General features: G+C 39.7%; 1 protein-coding gene across 10 annotated transcripts in view; it reads right to left on the bottom strand.

Annotated features, from left to right (window-relative positions):
• ATP10B (ATPase phospholipid transporting 10B (putative)) overlaps nucleotides 1-22,022 on the bottom strand; it is a 313,614-nt gene that overhangs the window by 72,927 nt on the left and 218,665 nt on the right. For 9 of the 10 annotated variants that reach the window (XM_049109180.1, XM_035715175.2, XM_049109178.1 and 6 more), the window contains one exon: nucleotides 9,960-10,164. In XM_049109180.1, the coding sequence (XP_048965137.1) occupies nucleotides 9,960-10,164 (205 nt within the window). Of the gene's footprint in view, nucleotides 1-9,959; nucleotides 10,165-16,018; nucleotides 16,111-22,022 lie in introns of those variants that run through there. The other variant, XM_025434315.3, reaches the window with a different exon arrangement.

Raw genomic sequence — 22,022 nt, 5'->3', positions numbered from 1 at the left:
CCATGTCCATTAGGAAATATTCAAGAAAGATTCTGCTCATTGGAGAGAGAGAAGTCAGCTAAACTTCTTCCATAAACCGAGAATGTACTTATTTATTGAGTTTTTACTTTGAACCTGGAAAAAGAAGAGTTGAACCAGATATTGCCAAGCCCTCATTCTGTTTCTACATGACCCTCAGGCTGGATGACTAGAAAAACCAGCCCTTTCCAGGCAGAGGATGACAAAGCAGGAAAACTAATTTGTGGGTGTTCATGCAGGAGAGCAAAGAGGTTGCAGGATACACAGACCACACCCCCTGGCTGGCTACACAGGAGATACATTGCTTGCAACCTTAGGAGGATACTGTTTAAAGTTGTGTGTGTGTGTGTGTGTGTGTGTGTGTGTGTGTGTGTGTGTTTAAAGCTTATTAGTTTGGATAATGTTAGAATCAAATATTCTTCATGCCCTAGCTGCTGAGCTGGGTGACTAAGGTTTCCTTCCTGGCATACAAATTAAACAACTCTCTGATTTCTGAGAATTCCATCTGAAAACTAATGACAGTTACCAGCATTTGATAACCTCCCTGCTCCAGGTCAGTCGGAGTTCTTTTCAAGATAACCCACAACAGAGTGACTGGCAGCTACTTTCCTTTCAGACTCTAGGGGAGGAGATGGTCTGCATATGCAATCACCCTGGGTCTCCCTGCCTGCTCAAGAGATTCCCGCTAAAGCACACAGATTGGGTTGCAGGGCCGTAGGGAGGAGATTCCATCTAAAGATTCCTTACAGTCTTGTGTGGACTTTATTCAAGTGGAGAGATATTCTGATTCTTTTTTTTTTTTTTTTTTTTTTTTTTTTTTTTTTTTTTTTTAGATATTCTGATTCTTATTCAGAGTTAAGACTAAGTTTAATCTTGAAATTGTGCTATGACATTTTCTAACCTATAAGGCACAGGGTTGGCATGCCAAGCAAATACTGAAAAAGAATGTGTTCTGTCATTTTTCAAAGAAACCAATTACTATTTGTTTGTGGGATTATTTGTTCATCATAGTCTTTGTGATTCCTTGTTAGAGTATGTAGTCATAGCCTGTATCTCTCTTGTTCACACATGAACCCCCAGTGCATACCACAGCACCTGGCTCAGAAGACATATTCAACTGATACGTGGTAAATAAATAAGTGAATGCATAATGCCTGAAATAGGGACAGCTGCCACCAAATGGGCAGTGGTGCCTTCACAGAGTGTTGCACAGACAGACCTTTTTTGCATACATTTTTTCTTGCTGTAATTAACAGACAAAAGACAATGACACAAGGAGGGTGCCTGGGTGGCTCAGTAAGTTAAGTATCTGCCTTCGGCTCAGGTCATGATCCCAGGGTCCTGGGATTGAATCTTGCATTAGGCTCCCTGCTCAGGGGAAGTCTATTTCTCCGTCTGCCTCTCTCCCTGCTCATACTTGTGCACGCTCTTTCTCTAAAATAAATAAAATCTTTTTCTTAAAAAGAAATTTACATGAGAGCAATGTCTTATACCTCATGTTTTTAGCAAAAGGGATCACAAAGAAGAGAATATGAATTCCAGTTTGAGAAACTGTTTATTAAGTTGTTCACAGAAGATATGATCATAATGTGTCAACCCTGATAAACAACAACAAAATGTCCTAGTACAGTATCTGGCAATAAGAGGACCTCATCAGATATTGGTTGGATAAATGAATTTATTGAATGAACTATGGTATGTTATGCACAGTGGTTGAAAGCAACAAGAGTAAAGTCTATGGGAGCACAGAGGAAGGAGTGTTTCACTCTGGGAACATTGCAGAGGATGTTGTATAGGCAGAGATATGGCAGTTAGAGAAGGACTTTTTTGTACTAGGGAATATCATTAGGGGAATGGGAGACAGACAGAAGACCTCAGGCCCTCTCCTTAAGGGTAGAGGACTTTGGTTGTCAATAAGTTAAGTGTCTATAGGACTGATGCATAATATGTATAATGGACATTTATTGTGAAGTTGCTCAGAACTGTCCTGCACCATAGACCAATTTCAACCATACAGTTGAAGTAGAGGATGCCAATCTCAGAATCCTTCCCCTCTGGCCAGAGTTAATTGGTCCAAGGGTGGGTGCATAATACCAGCCAGGCCAGTCTTTGTCCTTGGGATGACTTTCAATCTAGACATCAGGAAAGGTTCCCAGTCTTTCTCTGGAGGTGAAGCTCTGAGTGTAAGTCTATTTGTGAGAGATGAAAGCCAAACACAGACAGAAACATGGACAAGAAATGAGGATTGCACTGATGGATTCTAAATTTATGGTTGACATTACCCTAAGGTCAATTAATCTTGTTTTCTTTCAATAAATTCTCTTTCTGTTTAAGCTACTTTGAATCAGAGTTTGGTCATATGCAACAAAGAGTCTTGCCTAATCCTTATACTAGATTGATATGGTTCTCTTTTGAGACATCAGATATTTTCCACACTGGCTTAAAATACAATTATCCCTGGCAGTTATGACTGTGAAGGCCACTATTCAAATGTAAATATGTTATCATGGGGTATGGAGATAGTGTAATGGAGGGAAACTTTAAACTATCATCTATTAACACTTTTGCATGATTATATCTTTCATAAAACCTAGTAGAGCATCCTCATAAGGCCCTGAAGGGACAAAAATAGAAAAATACTTTTTAATGAAATTTGCAAATAGTGCTTTGGGAAAGGGGAGCGAATCTTCCATGTTGTGGTGTGTGTGTGTGTGTGTGTGTGTGTGTGCTCATGCCCCAGAACAACTCTGGAAGAGAGGGTCACCAAAAAGACATCAAAGGGCTATAAGAAATAAAAGTAAGTTTTTTTAGGGGTATTTTCATCATAGTCTAATGATTAATATTGCAAAGAATTATAACCAAAACTTTGATAGTTTCAATATTTTTATATTTGTGAAAATTTTATTTATTTGAGAAATAAAACATACATGTAAAGGGATCTAAGAATTACTTTATAAAATCACCATGTACATCTGAATTGAGTTCCAATTTTGGCATAACACTGCATTAGCGGGGTAATCTTTGACAAGATTTAATCTTCTTAAAATTGTTTCCTCATCTTGAAAATGTTACTAATTCTTTCCTTTTCTACTTCCAAGGATTGCTGTGAGCATCAAACATCAAAGGGGGCTGTGTAGTACAGTGGCTAAGGACTTTGCCTAATGTGGGAGAAGGTTTACAAATTTAATATTGATGAGGTTATATAAAGACCTCTAGTCCTGAATTTCAAGTATCAGCATAAATTCTGATATATTGAATCTTTAAAAAGTCCTAGTTCTGTCCACTTAAATGGCACAGAAATAATGGTCAATCCAATAGTAATATATACCTCCAACACGTACTGATTGTGATTTTTTAACACTATTTTCCATTGAAACGGACTAGACATATTGAAGATTAAAAAAGAGCTCAGGAACCGATTTGAAGAAAGCTCCACTGGCTAAAAATGGGGCAATCAATGCAGATAACAACTGTACTGATTTGACACACATCAAATATATTTAAGTCCATCAGTGCATATTGATACTAAAAAAGACAAACTCATTGGTCACCTTTGCAGGATGGTAAGGGAATGAATTCATGCAAAAGTGACATATATACTCACAAACACAAACTTAACCTGAATCAGATTTAGGCACTGGCTCTAATTGCCAATTTATAGAAACATAATGAACAGGAAACATTAAATGACACAAGTGGGAGACAATGCAATCAGCAAAATCCAGACTGTAGGATATTTTACAGGACAAACAACCTGATTTATTCAGCAACAAAAACTAAATATGTAAGAAAAACAACAAAAAAATTAAAGCTGAATAGGGAATCTCTAGAGTAAAGGAGAGTTAAACTTATCTAGGTATTTAGGCTTACTTGGATTCTTATTCAAACAAACTGGAAAATATTGAACACTGACTTCAAAATTGACATCAAGTAATTAAGGTTAATATTTTAGGAATGACAATGGAATAACTGCATATTTTAAAAACCCTATCTTTGAGAAATAGATATTAAAATATCTACAGGTGAAATGTTGCAACATGGGAGATTCACTTCGAAATAATTTGCAGAGTGAAGAGGGTGAGGCTATAGATAAAACTAATTATGAGTTGATTGTTAAATTGGGTGATGGGCACATTAAAATTTATCATACTATTCTCCCTACATTTGAAAATACTTGAACATTTCCTTCCTTTTTTTTTTTTTAAGATTTTATTTATTTATTTATTTACGAGAGACACACAGAGAGAGGCAGAGACCCAGGCAGAGGGAGAAGCAGACTCCCCACAAGGAGCCCAAAGTGGGCTCCATCTCCAGGATCACGCCCTGAGACGAAGGCAGACGCTCAACTGCTGAGCCACCCCGGGCTGCCCTCTGCCTGAGTTTAAATCCAAGTTCAGTCCACTGCTAAAAGGATTACTTGACTATTCTTTCCTCATTTGTCAAATAGGGATAATCAAAGTGTCTACTTTGCAGGGTTATTTGTGGAGAGTAGAAGGAGATAATAGGTATAAAACACTAGAAGAGCTGCCTATGGCACATAGTATATGTTAAATCAACTTATCTAGTGATATAATTTATTATATGTCATGATATAAATTTTATATTAAAGGGATTCTAGAATATATGATATCTGCTCAACATTTAAGCAGTGGTCAATAGGTATAAAGACTATCATTCTTAAGGGAAACTTGAAACAGCCTATCAGGAGCAGGTCTCATTACAAAATCTACTAGGTAAGGGGATTTTTCTCTGGTTCTCAGGGCAGGCAGGGTTGAGGGAACAGCTACCTTTTGCTTCTTTCTAGGTGTGTCATCACTGACATGGGAGAGTGATAAAGCGGTCCCTGTCCTCCTTCAAGCCTTTTGGCGAAGTGCTCTGCTACCTAAATATGTTAAAGTTAGTACACACATTCACTGCAGAGGATCCAGCTACCATTTGAAATGGTTCTTCCTAATTGAGAAAATGGCTTAAAATCACTGTTATGGAATGCAAGCTAGTTAAAAGGGAGCATCAATTAAGGATCTTTAATTTGGGCAATAAACAGGTAAGCACAATTATTAGCCAGTCAATGATACCCTAGGCCAGTGCTTTCAAACTTCCACTATGTGTGGCAGTCACCTGGGGATCTTGTTAAATTGCAGATTCCAGTTGAGTTTGGGGCAGAGCTTGAAATTATGCATTTCTAACAAGCTCTCAATTGATGCTGAAGAGGCTAGTCCACATATCATACTTGCCATAGTAAGCATTTGGTTGGTACTGGGAAATGATTTGACACATGTTTTAGTAGAATTTAGGATTCCGTGATTTGGATAATAGATAGCCAGGAATATGTTTCATCTGAAATATTAATTGGAAGAATTTATTTCTGATTCTTTGGCTTTGGTAATTTCCATTCACCAAAATAAATGGCACATACTCCTCTTCAGGTATTAAATGCCTACTATCTATCTTGGAAATCTTTTTAAAAAGAGACTTCAGGTCATCAGAGAGAAAATGGTACAATTTAATTCTCTCATAAAGTCCTTTGATCTGCTCAGCAGAACTTAGTATAAGCCTAATTTTGGATTTCTTCCCTTTTCTCAGCAATGGGATGTGGGAATAAATATTTCAAGAACAGGTCAATAATTTTGTGCGTTCAAAGATTGCCCATTATGATAAAAGTCTAAATTGGAAAAAAAAAAAAGTTGGCCTTGTCCAAGTTGAATTCTCAGAAAAGGATTTTGAAAGCAATTCTTTGGCAACCTTGAGAATGATGTGGTATGTACAGGAGAAAGATACTTTAAAAAAAAAAGATTTTATTTATTCATTCATGAGAGACACAGAGAGAGAGAGAGGCAGAGACACAGGCAGAGGGAGAAGCAGGCTCCATGCAGGGAGCCCAACAAGGGACTCGATCCTGGGACTCCAGGATCACACCCCCGGGGCCAAAGGCAGGCACTAAACCGCTGAGCCACCCAGGGATCCCAGAGAAAGATACTTTTGAGAAACTCTTTTATGTTTATAATTTCATTTGAACCTAGATGGAAAAGGGGAGAATGAATTGCCTAAGTCTTTCTCTGTTCCTGCTTACCTTCTGCGATCCTGTGTCCTCCACAACTCAGTTTAATTTTCCCCCCAAATATTCATAGGAATGCTAAAATTATTGTGCTGAAAAATACTCCTGAAAACTTTAAAGAAAGTTTAAAAGGTCTGTTGACTGCAGCTTCTCAGAGACCTTACTCCGTTAATGTACATTGGACCCTACAAGAGGGGTCCACAGGTCAAATCCCAATCAGATTTGACCATGAACCTTGTTTTACAAGAACTAACAGTACAGATGGGTGGGAAGTTTCTAGAAATCTCTTTTAGTAAAAACTCTTTGGTGAAGGTCTTATAGCCACTAGGGGGTTTAGAGGGACAATTAAGAAAAACCATTGATACTTCTTATTTAAGATATCAAATTTCCATTTAAGATATCAAATTTCCAAACAAACCATATCTGTAGATGCTCAAGACTTTCTCTGAGACAATGGCAAAATTTGCTACTTCTGTTCATCAGAATTTTCATCTGTAAAATGAGGATAGCCATATCCACCTCACAGGGTGGTTGCAAGGACTAAAAGACAATGCATGCAAAAGTACTAGCATATGTAAGAAGCACAAAGATAGTAGTTTTGTTCATATTATTGAAAGTGTTTTTTGTAAGCGCTCGAGGTGACACCTCCTTTTTTTTTTTTTTTTTACAGGTCTTCAAGGAGTGGTAGGTGGTAGGTTCATGTGAAGATCATATAGGGGAACATTTAAAAAATATGCATGACTAACCCCTACTCAGTCCTAGTGAGCCATAATTTAGTGATAATGGGGAAGAATGCATGTATATTTTAAAAAGTTTCTCCCTGTGGTGATTATGGTACATCATGAACACCTGTAATGTATTTGGAGCAAATCCCTAAACTGTGATCCTATGTCTCTTGCAGTAGTCCTAGAGTATGTTTCTTGGAATAAAAGTTTTCTGTGGTTAAATGTTTAGAGATGCTACGTACTAGTACCTGTCCCCTTTCTTCGTTGGGGCTTATGAAATTACCTGAGAAGTCTGGCAGTACTATTTGAAATATTTGAAGATTTGTAACCTATTATCTTCTGCTTTTTGATTTTACAACATATATTTTTCCTGTAATTCTCATCAATGTTTGTCCAACACATTTGAGAAACGCTAGAGTATAGAGTTAGAAGAGAATTCTGCCTTTATTCAGAGATCTTTTTGCACTGACGGAAGGGAGACGCAAGGTAGCAAAGAACAGCCCAAATTTCTCCTTTTCAGGGACCTGGCTAAGCCTACTTTTATCCTTCCTGGCACATCTTACTTACAGGTGGAAAGAATATTGAAAATGGTAAAGTGTGCTTTCAAGTAAGCATCTCTGGGTAAACTCTGGGTAATAGTCAAAGGGCCAGGGAGATGAGCTACTATGAACCTTAAGAACTGAGACTTTGGACAAACTTGGTTTTGAATCTTGTTCCAACATGTTCTGGCTCAGTGACCTTGGACAGGTTACTTAACCTCTCTATGCTTCTTTTCCTTATGTGTATAATGGGGACAATAATAGCCCTACCTTATGGGGGATTTGTGAGGATAAATGAGATAATCATGCAGAGCCCTCAGTAAGGATTTAATAAAAGTGCATCATTATTATTATAACTATTATTATAGTAGTGGAAAAACACACTTAAGCCAAGTGAGGGGGAGAATAAAGGAACAAAATAGAGAACACCTAAAATCTTGAAGCTCAAATAAATAAATCTTCTCTTCACAAATGAACTTTTTTTTTTTTTTTTTTTTTGTAAGTCATTATGCCAAGTACCCTGTGAGAAGTCAGGGTTAGAGTTTGAGAGATGTTATTAAATTGCCTGGTCTACTGCACTGGAGTGTGAATGACCCTTTCATCTGGCTCTTCATTCCAATCAAATCCCAAACTATCTGACTAATTAACATACAAGAAACCGTTTGGGAGTTGTTGCTAAAGACAAAAAGAGAAGTGGCTTGTTGAAACTCTGACAACACAGTGCTGCCAGAGAGAGAGTCAAGAGGCCTCAGAACAGTGATGAGGATGTTAGGGAGGGACTGCTGAGGGGAAGATTTGTAAGCATCATAGGCAAATACAAGTTTCAATTCTCCCAGAGCTTTGTAAAAAAAAATGAAGTAGAATAGAAAGTCTCAGAGTGATTTGCATGTAGTATGGCTCAGATGGCAATTCTACATCTCACACACATCCACATGCGTTATGTGTGTTTATGTGTGCATGTGTTCAATAGTGTGTATTTCTTATTGTGAATTAGGGTTAAAGAAGCTTAAAAGCCTCTGATCTTGATGGCATACCACAGGGCCCTGAGCCAAGAAATAGCTTGCTGTGCATCTAGAGTGTCTTTGTGAACTTTCCCCTGATCCTGCCCTGCTTTTTTGTAAACTTTAGGTTGATTTGGTTAATGTGGTAAGGAGAAACAAAGGAGAGAAAATTCAGAATCAAACACCAGTGCAGTGGCTGACTCAGGTGGAGCCTGGAGACCAATGGAAATACTAAACCTGTGAAATAACAAGAAAAAGCAGATGGCAGCAATGTGGTCATGGTGGTTTTTATGCCCAGGCTAGTAAATGTAGCCAAAGTAGCAACCACAGACCATGTATTGTGGGCCTACTATGCACCAAACCCTATATTTTGTTCCTATCTTTATCTCATTTGAGTTTCACAGCAGAACTAGGGGAGAACTATGTAGGGATGAGAGAATAGACTTCTGAGGACTGAATCATTCATACCAAAGTGATTTTGTGAGAACTGCTCATCCAGTGCTTGGAGAAAGGCAAAGTGAGATATGACAAGTTGTCTTCTCTCAAGAAGTTTCAATCTAGATAAGTGAACTCTAGCTCATGAGAATCTCTGAGGAATGAGCACTTGCCTTCTTTCCACTAAATCCCCTGACTCATTTAATTTCTCTCCTGCTGAAGTCTGGGAGAGTGAAGAAACTGATATATTTATATTCTTTTCCATGGGCAGAGGAAGATTCCAGATTGAAAATCAACGCTTTCAAGGGGAACTTTAATTGAAAATTGGAATATCACACCCGGTTTCAATTTATCAGCACATATTGCGTCTGAACGCCATTGACATTCACTGCCAATTACTGATTCCTTACTATGTGTCTACCTTCATGCTAAATAATTCCTACACCTGTCTTTTAGTCTTCAGGATCACCCTAATATAGAAGTACTATTTTTGTATCCATTCTCCAGATGAGGGAATAAAGATGTGAGAGAATAGTAACTTGCCCGAGGTGAGAATGCTAATAAATGGTGGGGTTGGACTCTGAGTTCAGTTCTGTCAGCTTCCAGAGAATGGGCTCTTAACCAGCAAACAATAATGACTTCTCTATGATATTCACGGCACCATACATGTAAGTGTGGGGGTTAACTAAGTGTTGATGATCATTCCTTATTTCTCAAGGAGGGAAAGTAAGATGTACACAAGTGGAAAAATAGATAACAATACCTTCCTATAGCTTATGCTGGAGTCAAAGTAGTATTGGAGAAGATTCAGAGGGAGAAGTGGAGGGAGCAGAGCTGTGCAGGATGGGCAAGGACTGCATAAGCACAGAAAAATGGGTAGTCCCAAGGGTAATTGCCCTTGGTTTAGGGCAGAGACTACAATTTCATTAAATAGAGTGAGCCCCCATTTAGGAATTTTGAGGCTTTCAGTAAGTATTTAACTTTCCTAAGCCTATTTCCCCATCTGTGATAATGGGATGATACCCATCAAAAGCCTTGCTAGGAAGATTAACTATACCTAAGGCTTGGGAAAAGGAGGCATCTCCTACTCTCTCCTCTAGCCACCAGGTTAAATTCAATTTTCCAGTAGAGTTGGCTTGCTTCTTCCCTTTGACCTCACCTTTGAAGATCTTAGAAAGAGCCTTACCTGCTGTGAGAAGCCCTTCACAACACGTCTTTGTTTGAGGTTTGTCTCTCCATCCAGGTTGGCAGTTTCCAGGTGGCAGATCCCGCTGGGGTCTGAGGAGAAGAGGAGGAGTATGTCTGCTGGGATGATCTCATTGCACTGCATTTGGATGAAGTCTCCCACACGCACATCCTTCCAGCACTTCTGCACGTAACTCCTCTCTTTTCTTGGGTGGGAGAACAACAGTGAGTTTTAAGTTTCTCTAGAAAATTAATAAGTGAATGGAAGAAGGTCCCACCTGTGCCTAAACATCCCCCAAGCAGCTTGTCACAAGACTGTTTGGTATTCTATCTTGCCCCAAATGATCACCAAATGATCATAACACTCTAGAAAAGCTAAACGTGACCTATAAAATCCCACTAGCAGAAGATCTGTCCTCATCATTTACAGTTTTGATTGACTGCTGGATGTAGACTAGGTACTGTGCTCAGCCTTGCTTTCTAGTAGAAGAAAAAAATTAAGGGAAAAGGTGACTACATAATCATATTATTCTAGTACTCTTAATATACATCATTTTCCAGACTAACCAGTTATCACTACAGAAAGCAGGATTGCAAGGAAAAATTGTTTAGAAAAAATTGTTTCTGATTAGGAGAGGAAAGTGCAGTAGGAAAGTGAGGGTATACACCATTGTGTAGGAAGATGTGAGGTGGTGCTGAAACAGAAAACTCTGGGCAGTCAGGAAATTAGAAAGATAGCACCAGGAAGTTTAACAGGATGGGTCCCATAATGCTCATAGAATCAGAAGGCTAAAGAAATCTCAGGAAACTATGAATTTTCTCTTCCCACCCAATTTATCAAGCAGATAAATAGTGGCAGCAATAATCACAAATGTAGCATTTCTACTGTGCCAGACACTAGTGATAGTTAATACTTTATTTGCATAATAATACCCACTGGAATGGATATTGTTAGACCCAGTTCACAAATGAGGAAATTGAGGGTCCAAGAAAAATTTCCCAAAGTTTTATAAAAACAACTGAAACCTGAGTCCAGGTCCATCCTGACATCCAACTCCACAGTTTTTACTGCTTGGAGATCCTACCTCCTCAAAAATATTCCCCTGTCTCCTCAGGTCTCAGGGGGTATGGCAGTCTCAGCTTTTACACCACCAGCGAAAGGACTCCCTACTACCCAAGGGAGCACATTTCATTTTAAGGATCTCTCATCTTAGAAAATATTCCTTCTACTTCACCAAATATTCAACTAGATCTGCTTTCCTGAGCAATGTGATCTATTCCATCTTCTACCATTTTATAAATATTTTAAGACATTCATCAAATATCCCCTGAAGCCTTTTGGATTTGCCAAGTCAAATTTAACTTTCCAAGTGCCCTTCATTACTCTTGTATGATAGTTTTAATACCTGTCTTAAAGGGTGGGTGTTTTGTCTAAGGCTGTATTTGGAAATGTTCCTCTTTAAATATGGGATTTGGAACCCAACCAATATTCTACATGTGGTCTTTTCAACCAAGCCCAGCTGGTTTGCAGCTGGATGCCTCTGAGCCCAGCCGCAGCTGTTTTTCTCCACTGGTGTTGAGCCCCTCTGGGCATGTTATTGCTTCTGTTTCTATTGGAATCTGGGTGTCCTAGCGATGACAAGACTACTCTTTCACAGAGAAAGAGATATGACTGGAATTTTGCTTTTCTCTTTTGACTTCATAAAAGTCCCTAAGGAGGTGAAGGGCTTGAGGTCTTCTTTCCTACTTTGGTGCCCTCCAGAGAACCCCAAATAAGCCTTCCTAAGACTCCATTATTCTTGTCATAAAATATCCATGAACAGGACTCCCCTAATCCCCTGAAATGAGTGTGCTCTCATCTGGAATGCCAACTAAGGGAAGGTCTAATCTGAGTCTATAAAATAATCAGAGACATTAGTATTGGGGAGCACCTTGCCATGATAAAGACCCAAAGAATTCAGTGGAAATTCCCATGGCTCCAGAAAGCATAGCAAAGCAGCTACTCGTACAATCAGTCCATGGGCAATATCGTCCAAATGACTACTGAGACCATTTCTCAGCATTTAAGGGCAAATATATCTGTAGCATTTTGGTAATGGTGCTTCTTTCCATGGAAGGACATTTAACAGGTTTCTAAACACTTTTTGATTCCATCAGCTTATTTTATCACTTGTTTTTCCTGTAAAGAATGTGGACAGCCCCTCCCCATATTTTTTCTCAATGATATTTCAGAAATATCTGTTTATTGATATATTTAGGGTAGATACTCTTCCATCAGGAATGTGAATATTATTATCAAATAATTCATGGTCTTTCTGTTGATTCAGGGAAGGATTTGTTTTTTCTTCATAGTGGCCCTAAGAATACCTGTTAAATGTTCGAGTATAAGGCTACTTAAGGAACTAGAATGGCTCATACTCTCCATGGGAGAAGGAATCTCACAGGGTCAAAGAAAGACTGGCTTTATTGCTTTTGTTGTTGTTCTTTTTGAGTGGTGCTTAAAACAAAACAAAACAAAAAATTCCTAAATATTATAGCAAAATTACTTCAAAGAATAAAGGATTATCACTCAACTTGTCCCCCTTCTTCTCTACCTCCCCATTTTGACTTCCGTGTCCTGTCAGATGACGCCTTTGGGCATGGTGGGTATCAACTGGTTGCTATAATCTCAGCATTATATTTGGTATTTGAGATTGGGTTTAGTGAAAATGCCTTTAACTAATTGCCAATACTTCCAGAGCACACTGGTTGAGAAGATTTGCAAGTGCTGGTTGGGATTGCTGCAAACATAGGCATATAAGAGGCAAGGCCAACATACCTCCATCCACGAACACTGAATCTCATTCTTCCCCCTTATAATAAAGGACTCCAATGCTTATTATGGGATCTGAGCTTTAAGGTGATGAAGATGGAGGGTTATGGAGATGTGTTTATGGTATATATGCAGTCACTTCTGTGAAGTGAGCTAGATTATTGTTTTGTCAATCCTCATTGTGGTGATAGGTATAATGAGGTCAGAGGAGCCACCCAAGATGCTGTAAGTCAGATCAGCCTCTGACTTCTATTATTCCTTAGATCCTAGGGAAGTCACTGCCTTTTTAGTAATAATCACTTCTGTCTTTCCTTTAGATTAATCCTCTCATCCTTAGGATGACATGTGGCAGTAAAGAAACATTCCTAGTCCCTCTTGTAGGCATACCCTCCAAAAGAAAGACTGCCCATCTTCATGAGTGTGCTTCTCAAACAGAGGCACACACCCTATTATGTGTGTCTGGGATAATGAAGCTACAGAATCAACATGACTTTGAGATGTTAGTTTTAAAAAACATGTTTTGTGTGTGTACGTGTGGGGGAGGATATGGTTTAGTAATTTAGCTGGCACATAATTTGATGGATTATATTTATATTAATCCAAACATTGTTATGTTATGGAATAAAAGACAGATTTTAAATGAATGTTTGGGAATAAAAAAACGAGACATCAGGGTAAAAAATGAGACATTTCATTCTATCATTTGGCCACTTTGTGCTGGTCTCTTTATCCTCTGGGGTCCATTTTGTCTCCCCAATGTCAGAAGTATGAGTATGTCTGTGGAAAAGGCAAGGATGCACAGCCCAAGGGGGTACAACCAGAGGAGGTGATGAGTGGCTGAACTCAGTTGACGCGGAAAAGTGGCGTGCCCCTGCATCAAATGACACCCAGATGTGGCCAGCAGCTGGCTGGGTGCCACCTGAGGAAGTCATTTGGAACGGCTGCCTCAGGTGGATGAGTCCATACGCTCTTGATCACCTCCCTGCTCAGTAAGTCACACCTGGGAACCAACTGCTATTTTAGTTTCATGGGATGCTCACTGCTGTTTAAAAATAAGACAAATCAACATGGCCTGGGACAAAGACTCCATCTGGCAGATTCTGCTTCGAGGAGAAATTAAGTGGTGCCGTGCTAAATGGCTTTCCGAGAGGAGATGGGGCTTATTAAGAGGGAAATAAACAGCAAGAGAGGTTTGTAACCAACTGGATGCCATGGGGAAGCAGGTGAAAGGGGGAGGAGAGAATGCTTAAGGCTCCATTTCTCAAGTGTGTGGGTTTTACAGAGAGTTTCAAGGAACTAGAGTAGAGAGGATTTTTCAGGTTTAGTTGTCTGTGGGACTTTCTATTCAAAACAGGATGATGAGCTGACCTTAGCTATCCTTCTGGAAGCTTGAATGCTGGATATAGAATGGTCAGCATTACTACCCCAGGGTGAAAGAGGAATGCTAGGGAGAATCAGTGCAGTATAGGGGTTAAGAGTGGGTTTGAACTCCAGCTTCACAGCTTATTACCCATGTGACCCTGGGCAAGTTATTTAACCTCTCGGAGCCTTTGTTTTTTTCAATTGACAGTAATATGTGCACTTGCCTCAGAAGGTTGTTGAAAGGATTGATGACATGATCCAGGAAAGGGACTGAACTCAGGCCTTTGCATTTAGTAAGTATTCAATAAATACACGATACTTTGATGATGCTGATGATGGTGACAACAGTGACGACAATGATTATTAATATCATGGTTAGTGCTAACCCCTTGCTCTCCCAGCCCCAGCATTCTCCTTCATGCAGTTGGGACACGCATTTTATGCCCATGATTGCATTTTATGGCTTGGGCCCAGGTACACAATATACAAACACAGGAAACTCTAAATATTGAATCCTTTACCCCAAGCTCAGAAAAGAGGGATTTAATCCAGCCAAGTGAAGACTTAGGGCTCTGGCTACTGGCACAAACTCCCAGAAAAGTATATCCTTTAAATCAATCCTGCCCAGCATGTTCATTTGCAAATGTTAATAGACTGATTTGAAAGTTTATATAAAGAGGCAAAAGACCCAGAATAGCCAACATGATATAAAGGAGAACAAAATTGGAGGACTATTACTACCTGACTTCAAGACTTCAAGCTAGAGTAATCGAGACATTGTGGTACAGGTGAAAGAACAGATAAGCAGATCAATAGAACAGAAGACAGAACTCAGAAATATATATGTAATCTTTGACAAAGGACCAAAGACAATACAATGGAGTAAAGATAGTCCTTTCAACAAATGGTGCTAGAACTGGACACCCACAGACAAACAAATGAATTTAGACACAGATCTTAACACCCTTTCCCTAAATAACTCAAAATGTATCATAGACCTAAATGCAAAACACAAAACTATAAGACTTTTAGAAGTTAACATAGAAAATCCAAATGACCTTGTGTGTGGTGATGACTTTTTAGATACAACACCAAAGGCACTATCCATGAAAGAAATAATTGATAAGCTGGACTTCATTAAATTTAAAAACCTCTGCTCGGCAAAAGAAAATGTCAAGAGAATGAAAACACAACCACAGACCAGGAGAAAATATGTGTCTTACAAAACACACATCTGATAAAGGACTATAATCCAAAATATATGAATAATTAAAACTCAACAATAAGAAAATAAACAACTCAATTTAAAAAATGGGTAAAAGTGCTGGACAGACACTTCATCAAAGAGGATATACAGGTGGCAAATAAGCATATGAAAAGATGCTTTAGATCATATATCATTAGAGAAATGCAAATTAAAACTGTGTGATACCATTACACACTTAATAGAAGAGCCAAAATCCAGAACTCTGACAACACGGAATGCTGGCAATGATATGGAGCAATAAGGACCCTTATTCATTGCTGGTGGACGTGTACAATTGTACAGCCACTTTGGAAGAAAGTTCAATAGTTTCTTACAAAACTAAACATATTTTTACCACATGATCCAGTATCATGCTCCTTGGTATTTACCCAAAGGAGTTAAAAACTTATGTCCATACAAAAACCTGCACATGGATGTTTATAGCAGATTTATTCATAATTGCCAAAATTTGGAAGCAAGCAAGATGACCTTCAGTAGGTAAAGAGATAAACTGTGGTATATCCAAAGAATGAAAATATTAACACTAAAGAGAAATGAGGTATTAAGACACAAAAAGATAGGAAGGAACTGTAAATGCACATTACTAAGTGAAAGAAGCCAATCTGAAAAGGCTACATACTGTTTGATTCCAAGTATATGACATTCTGGAAAAGGCAAAACTGTGGAGACATAAAAAGATCAAGGGTTGCTAGGGGTTGGAGAGGGGTAGGGTGGGGAAGGATGTAAAGGCAGAGTGCAGAGGACTTTTAATGCAGTTAAACAATTCTTTATGACACTATAATGATGGATATGTTACTATACATTTGTCCAAATGCACAAAATATATAACACTAAGAGTGAGCTATAATATAAACTATGGACTTTAGGTGGTTATGATTTGTTGTGACAAATGTAGCACTCTGATGGGGGATGTTGAAAATGAGGAAGGTTATGCATGAATGGGAGCTAGGGATATATGGGAAATCTCTGTACCTTTCCCCTAATTTTGTTGTGAATCAACCTAAGACTGCTCTAATAAAAAATAAAGACTTAATAAAAACAACACCAACAACAAATCAGTGCCAAAGGGATTTGATGGATTTCCAATTCTACTCATATTACTCAGGTAAGGATACTGAGGCTAGGAGTGACATGGCCAAGGTACACAGTCACAAAGTTTGCACTGGAACCTCTACTCTTTCCATGGTGCTAAGCAGGAGGACCAACGGCCCCGTGGCTGGCTCAGGAATACTTGTAATACAGAATTGTTTTGCCAGTCGTATGTTGAGGTAGAGGCAGTACTGGAGAGTGGTTAAAAGCTTTGGAATCAGGCTCACCTGATTTGAAACCTGGAACTATGGAACTATCTCTTACATGTGGTGTTGCTTTGAACCCACTGCTTAACTGTCTGACCCTCAATTTATTCATCTATCAAATAGGACAGCTAAAATACATTCTATAGGTTATAGTGAGAGCTAACAAAAATAATATATGAGAATTGTTTAATGATTGCACAGCAAATGGCATTTACTGCTGCTATGATTATCGTTATAGTTATTTTAGCTTGGAGCAAACAGGGTCACTGCTGTGGAGACAGTAGACTAGAGATAGTGTAATTGTCTGTTTTTATGAACTCATATGAATGAGGTGCTCTCTTTCTTTCTTTCTTTCTTTCTTTCTTTCTTTCTTTCTTTCTTTCTTTCTTTCTTTCTTTCTTTCTTCTTCTTTCTTTCTTTTTTTTCCTGTGGGAGGAACCTGGCAAGAGGGTGTAGAAGATTTGGAAAGGGACAAAGGGATGAAGGGTTGTGTGGCCTCTGTCCCTGACCTGGCCTCAGGAAATGGAACAGAAGCTAAAGCAAAGCAGTTATGTTAAAGACAGCCTAAGTCTGGGTAGTGAGTACCCCCTGCCTGGCTATTCCTTGCCCTCTGTATCCACCTGTCAGCTACAGACCCCAGTGATAGGGCTTCAGGTTTACAGGACCAAGAAAAGTACCAGAAGGGGACAGTGGAGGCCAGAGGAATGGTAGGATACTTTGATTTCTGGCTTGGCTGGAAATACTGAGGGACACAGTGATACTCCTTATATCTAAGTATGCCTAGGCATATCTAGGAAGGCTTGAAATTAGGGTGGGACGACATGTCCCAAATCAGCAGTTTGGGGCGAGTGTCACTGGGGTATATGTATTAATGTGACCTCACCCAGGAGCCAATGAGGCTTAACACAACCAGTCATATTTGTTATTAAAGTCCTTCTCTATACTGAGAGTCTCATTTTGTATTGAAGCTTCAAGGAGTAGTAGTCCAACCCTTGACTTCTTTGTGCACATGACTGTGACACACAGAAAGCAGAAAGGAGCTTGGAATGGTACAAAGCAGTGATGGCCATGGAAATACCATGCTTAGGGGACACAAGAGTCACAGGTGTAATCCATCAAGGTCACATTCACAGAGTATGGAGAAGCAGCCTGGGAGTACCGAAGGCATAAGATATTACCCCAAATGCCCTCCCTTGAGCCTCTGCAGATCCAAATGCTACCTTTTACTTTCGTTCTTTGGCACTGAGCATCAGTGATACACCTCTCTTTGCCCCATTTTCTGGCCTATTGTGGTCCTATTTCCTAACTGTTTTGTGTATCTTTTACTTTCAACAATATAATAAGCTTGTGGAGAGCTAGTATGACCCCGAGCCTTATATTTCTGTTACTACATAGGGTCTGATGGGGTGTTTAGTGTATGGAGAAGTGTTCAGTAAACATTTAGCAACTGATTCTGTATAGATTTGTCTTGAACATGAGGCAGAAGAAGGGAAGTTTTTCCTAACCTTTAGCCATTTTAGCATCTAATCTATCTTTTTTTCTGTTATGGACTCACCAGAGGAGACTTCTGATAATATACAATATAACACAACACAATATGCTTATCTGTCTTGGTAAGATACCAAGATACATTACTATTTAGCTGCCTGATAATGAAACAACTTTTATTATTACCATTATCTCCATTTCATAGATGAGAAAGCAGGCCCAGAAAAGTTATCTAAATTATGTAAGGTCACATAGATATGTCTACCAGAACATAGAAGTGATAGGCATGGGAGTTTCATGGCTTGATGTGGTCTCTTCGTTCTGTTTGGGAATGAAGTATGAAGCAGATGAAGCCTCAGAAGCTGGTGACCGAATCAATTGGATTTGGGATGAAAATAGGAGCCTCACCTTTTAGAATTGTGAGCTCCTTAACAGGCCATAAATCCTCACTTGCCAAAATGTAAGTCATGCCTGTTGACATGAGGGCAGAGCTTCAGGGACACTTGGATTGTTTTATGACTCTTCTACCCATTGAGTTGTGGAGAAGACCTAATGCATTCTATCCTAAAATGACAAGCTGAATTGGCCTAAATAGTTTATGGCCTTCTGTGAGCACAGGGGAGGCAGTGGGAATAGGGTGGGCACTTGTAAAATTGACGCTTCAGAGCAGAGCCTAGTTTGGTGATGCCAAATGCAGAGCAAAGATGTGTGGGATGAATGCAATGGTCTGCTGGTCTGTAAACTCCAGCCAGTAGTGCTTTTCATGCTCATGCTTCAGATGACACTAGATGTTTCTCTCTTGTCTGCATTTTTCAGATTCTTCCCTCAGGCCCATTTTGCTATGTTCAAGAGCTTGGAGTTCAAGTTCTTTAGCTAAAGAGTTTGTCTTCTCTTGTGTGGTTTCAAATGCCAGCCAATGGCATTTCTTCCTTAATCCTCTTGGCTCAAGGTCATGGCAACTCCTGGCTAACAAGACTATAGAACCCTCTTCGGCAATATTTTAGCTAACATTTTCTGAATGCTACGGAATGCCAGGCAATACACTAAGCGTTTGACATACGTTCTCTCATTTAGTACCCACAGCAACCCCGTGAAGGTAGTTTCAGAGTGAAGGTGTGTTTATGTGTCTTGAGGTTAGAATAATCCTGGCAAAGCCTGAATTCTGTCCTTATCAATCATCTCATCTCCTTTGGGTTTCCCAAAGAGCTGTTACTTAGAGTAAATAATAGTGAAATGGGGCCCAAACAGCTGCTTTATTAATGCCACACAAGGATGATATTCTAATGCATGCTCTATGTTAGAAGTTGGGTTGGACAAAGTGCCCTTGGCTCTGGGCTAATTGAGGCCATCTGGATCATTTGCCTGAATGTAAGTGTTGGTGTGAGTGTGCTCAAGAATGCTGTGGAAAGGGAGGAGGGAGATGGATGGCCCAGTTCCAGAGTTTCTCGATTTCAGGTTCTGCCCCATAGAAGAGAAACGAGGGAGCAGAGCCTTGCTTTTTACTACCAAAATAAATGATTCCTCCCTTGTATGTGTGGAGAGTGTAGCATGAAAGTTAGATTCAGGCTGGGCCTGGCATTGGAAAAATGAGAGTTGAAGTCACTGGACATTAAGAAAAAAAAATTACATAGTATGATTTATGGTGCAGACACAGTGTTAAACAATTTATAAAGATGATCTCGGGCAGCCCGGGTGGCTCAGTGGTTTAGTGCCACCTTCAGCCTGGGGTGTGTTCCTGGAGACCCAGGATCAAGGTCCATGTCAGGCTCACTATGTGGAATGGAGCCTGCTTCTTCCTCTGCCTGTGTCTGTGCTTCTCTCTTTCTCTCTTTCTGTGTCTCTCATGAATAAATAAATAAAATCTTAAAAAAAAAAGATGATCTCATTCCATCCACAGGACACTTAAGAAATAGGTGCTAGCGATGTTCCCACTTTACAGATGTTGAAATGAAGGTTCAAGCGATCAAGTCACTACATGTAGTCACAAGTTTAGTAAGTGGCAGTTCTGGGACTATCCTAGGTCTGATGCCAAAGTCCATGATGCCAAGCATCCAGTAAGAGGTCACATTTTATTTTTATTTTTTATTTTTATTTTTTTTAATTTTATTTTAAATTTTTATTTTTATTTATTTATGATAGTCACAGAGAGAGAGAGGCAGAGACACAGGCAGAGGGAGAAGCAGGCTCCATGCACTGGGAGCCTGATGTGGGATTCGATCCCGGGTCTCCAGGATCGCGCCCTGGGCCAAAGGCAGGCTGCGCCACCCAGGGATCCCAAGGTCACATTTTAAATGCCATTTTTGAGATTCATTTTTCACCCTCTTTTGCAACACATTGTATAGTTTATTTCTATAGCTCTGTTATTTTCAAGCCCTTTTGCAAGTTAAACGCACATCTTTTCACAAATATAACATAGAGATTATGATCACTATTTAAAGATGAGACAAACGGGGCCCCAACTGCCTAAGTGACTTCACTGAAATCATACAGCTAATTAGTGGCAGACTCAGGATCAGGACTTCTGGTTTCCACATTCTTAGGCTTTCCAATGGGGACTCTGGCATAAAAGGGGACTAACATACAAATAAAAAGAGTTTGCAGGCCAGGCTTCTTTTTTCCCAACAGAGCTGGCCATTGCTGGGAAATCATGCCATCAGTGCTATGCTGTCAAAAGCCTGACTACTCTCCTGTAACATCTGGAATTATTTGTCTATTATAGTGGCCACCTGACTTCCAGGAAAAAGAATCTCCCAAGTATTAGCAGAAGAGCCAGAATTTTAAAGTTTCTGAGTCATTCTTCTAAATTTCTGACATTTCCTGACCTGGTCTTCTTTTTTTTTTTTTTTTATTTTAAGATAATGTTTATTTATTCATGATAGACGTAGAGAGAGAGAGAGAGAGGCAGAGACACAGGCAGAGGGAGAAGCAGGCTCCATGCCAGGAGCCCGACGTGGGACTCGATCTTGGGACCCCAGGACCGCGCCCTGTGCCAAAGGCAGGTGCTAAACCGCTGAGCCACCCAGGGATCCCTTGACCTGGTCTTTTGATACCAGCATAAGCCACACATAAAATCTTTAGTTCACTCATGATCAGGAGTTAGGGACAATTGAGGCTAATCAGGGAGAGTTAGGGGGCTAAGGAAGCAGACTTCCTAAGATCCCCAAAATGCTGAGGTGTTAAGGAAACCAGAGATAAGGGAACAAGCCAGAACACTTTGCCCTAAGGTGTGGGCAGGGAGGGTGTCTTGTTTAACAGCTACTTGTAACCAACAAAAAATCATCAGACTCTACAAAGGAAGTAAGCCATTAAAGATGTTATCACCAGTCCTTACTCAATGGTGATTATCAGTGGATATGTTAAAGAATTTAGGTTCCCTGATTAAGCTCTTAATAAAAGACCAACCCTACAAGCCCTCAGTGGCAAACCCTCTCACTTCTGAGAGCTTTCTCTGTATCTTAGCTTAATGAACTTCTATGCCCTTACTCACTCTCCCACGTCCACGAGATTCATCCCTCGACTCTGAGACAAAGAACTAAACTCTCCCGTATCAATCAGGCTATGAACTAAAATACGTTCCTTCTGCCTGTTTAAATGTTGCTCATCTTTCGATGCCTCTTGAAATGTGCCCTCTTCAGGGAAGCCTTCCCTCAGCCTTGATGTTTTCCACAGGCAGAATTACTGTGGTCCTTTCTGCGTAGGCATGGGACACTGGAACTGTTTACAATTTCCTTGTGATCACTGGACTGAGAACCCCTGGGGTGTACTCAGGGTCTACCATGTGGTGTACACACACTAGATCCTGAATGCATATTTGAAAACAAATGACTGCTCAGCTGCTGA

Source organism: Canis lupus, chromosome 4 (genome assembly GCF_003254725.2).
Source record: "Canis lupus dingo isolate Sandy chromosome 4, ASM325472v2, whole genome shotgun sequence".
Classification (NCBI taxonomy): domain Eukaryota; kingdom Metazoa; phylum Chordata; class Mammalia; order Carnivora; family Canidae; genus Canis; species Canis lupus.
Note: the sequence above shows the minus strand (reverse complement) of the source record. Positions and strands in the feature narration are given on the sequence as shown.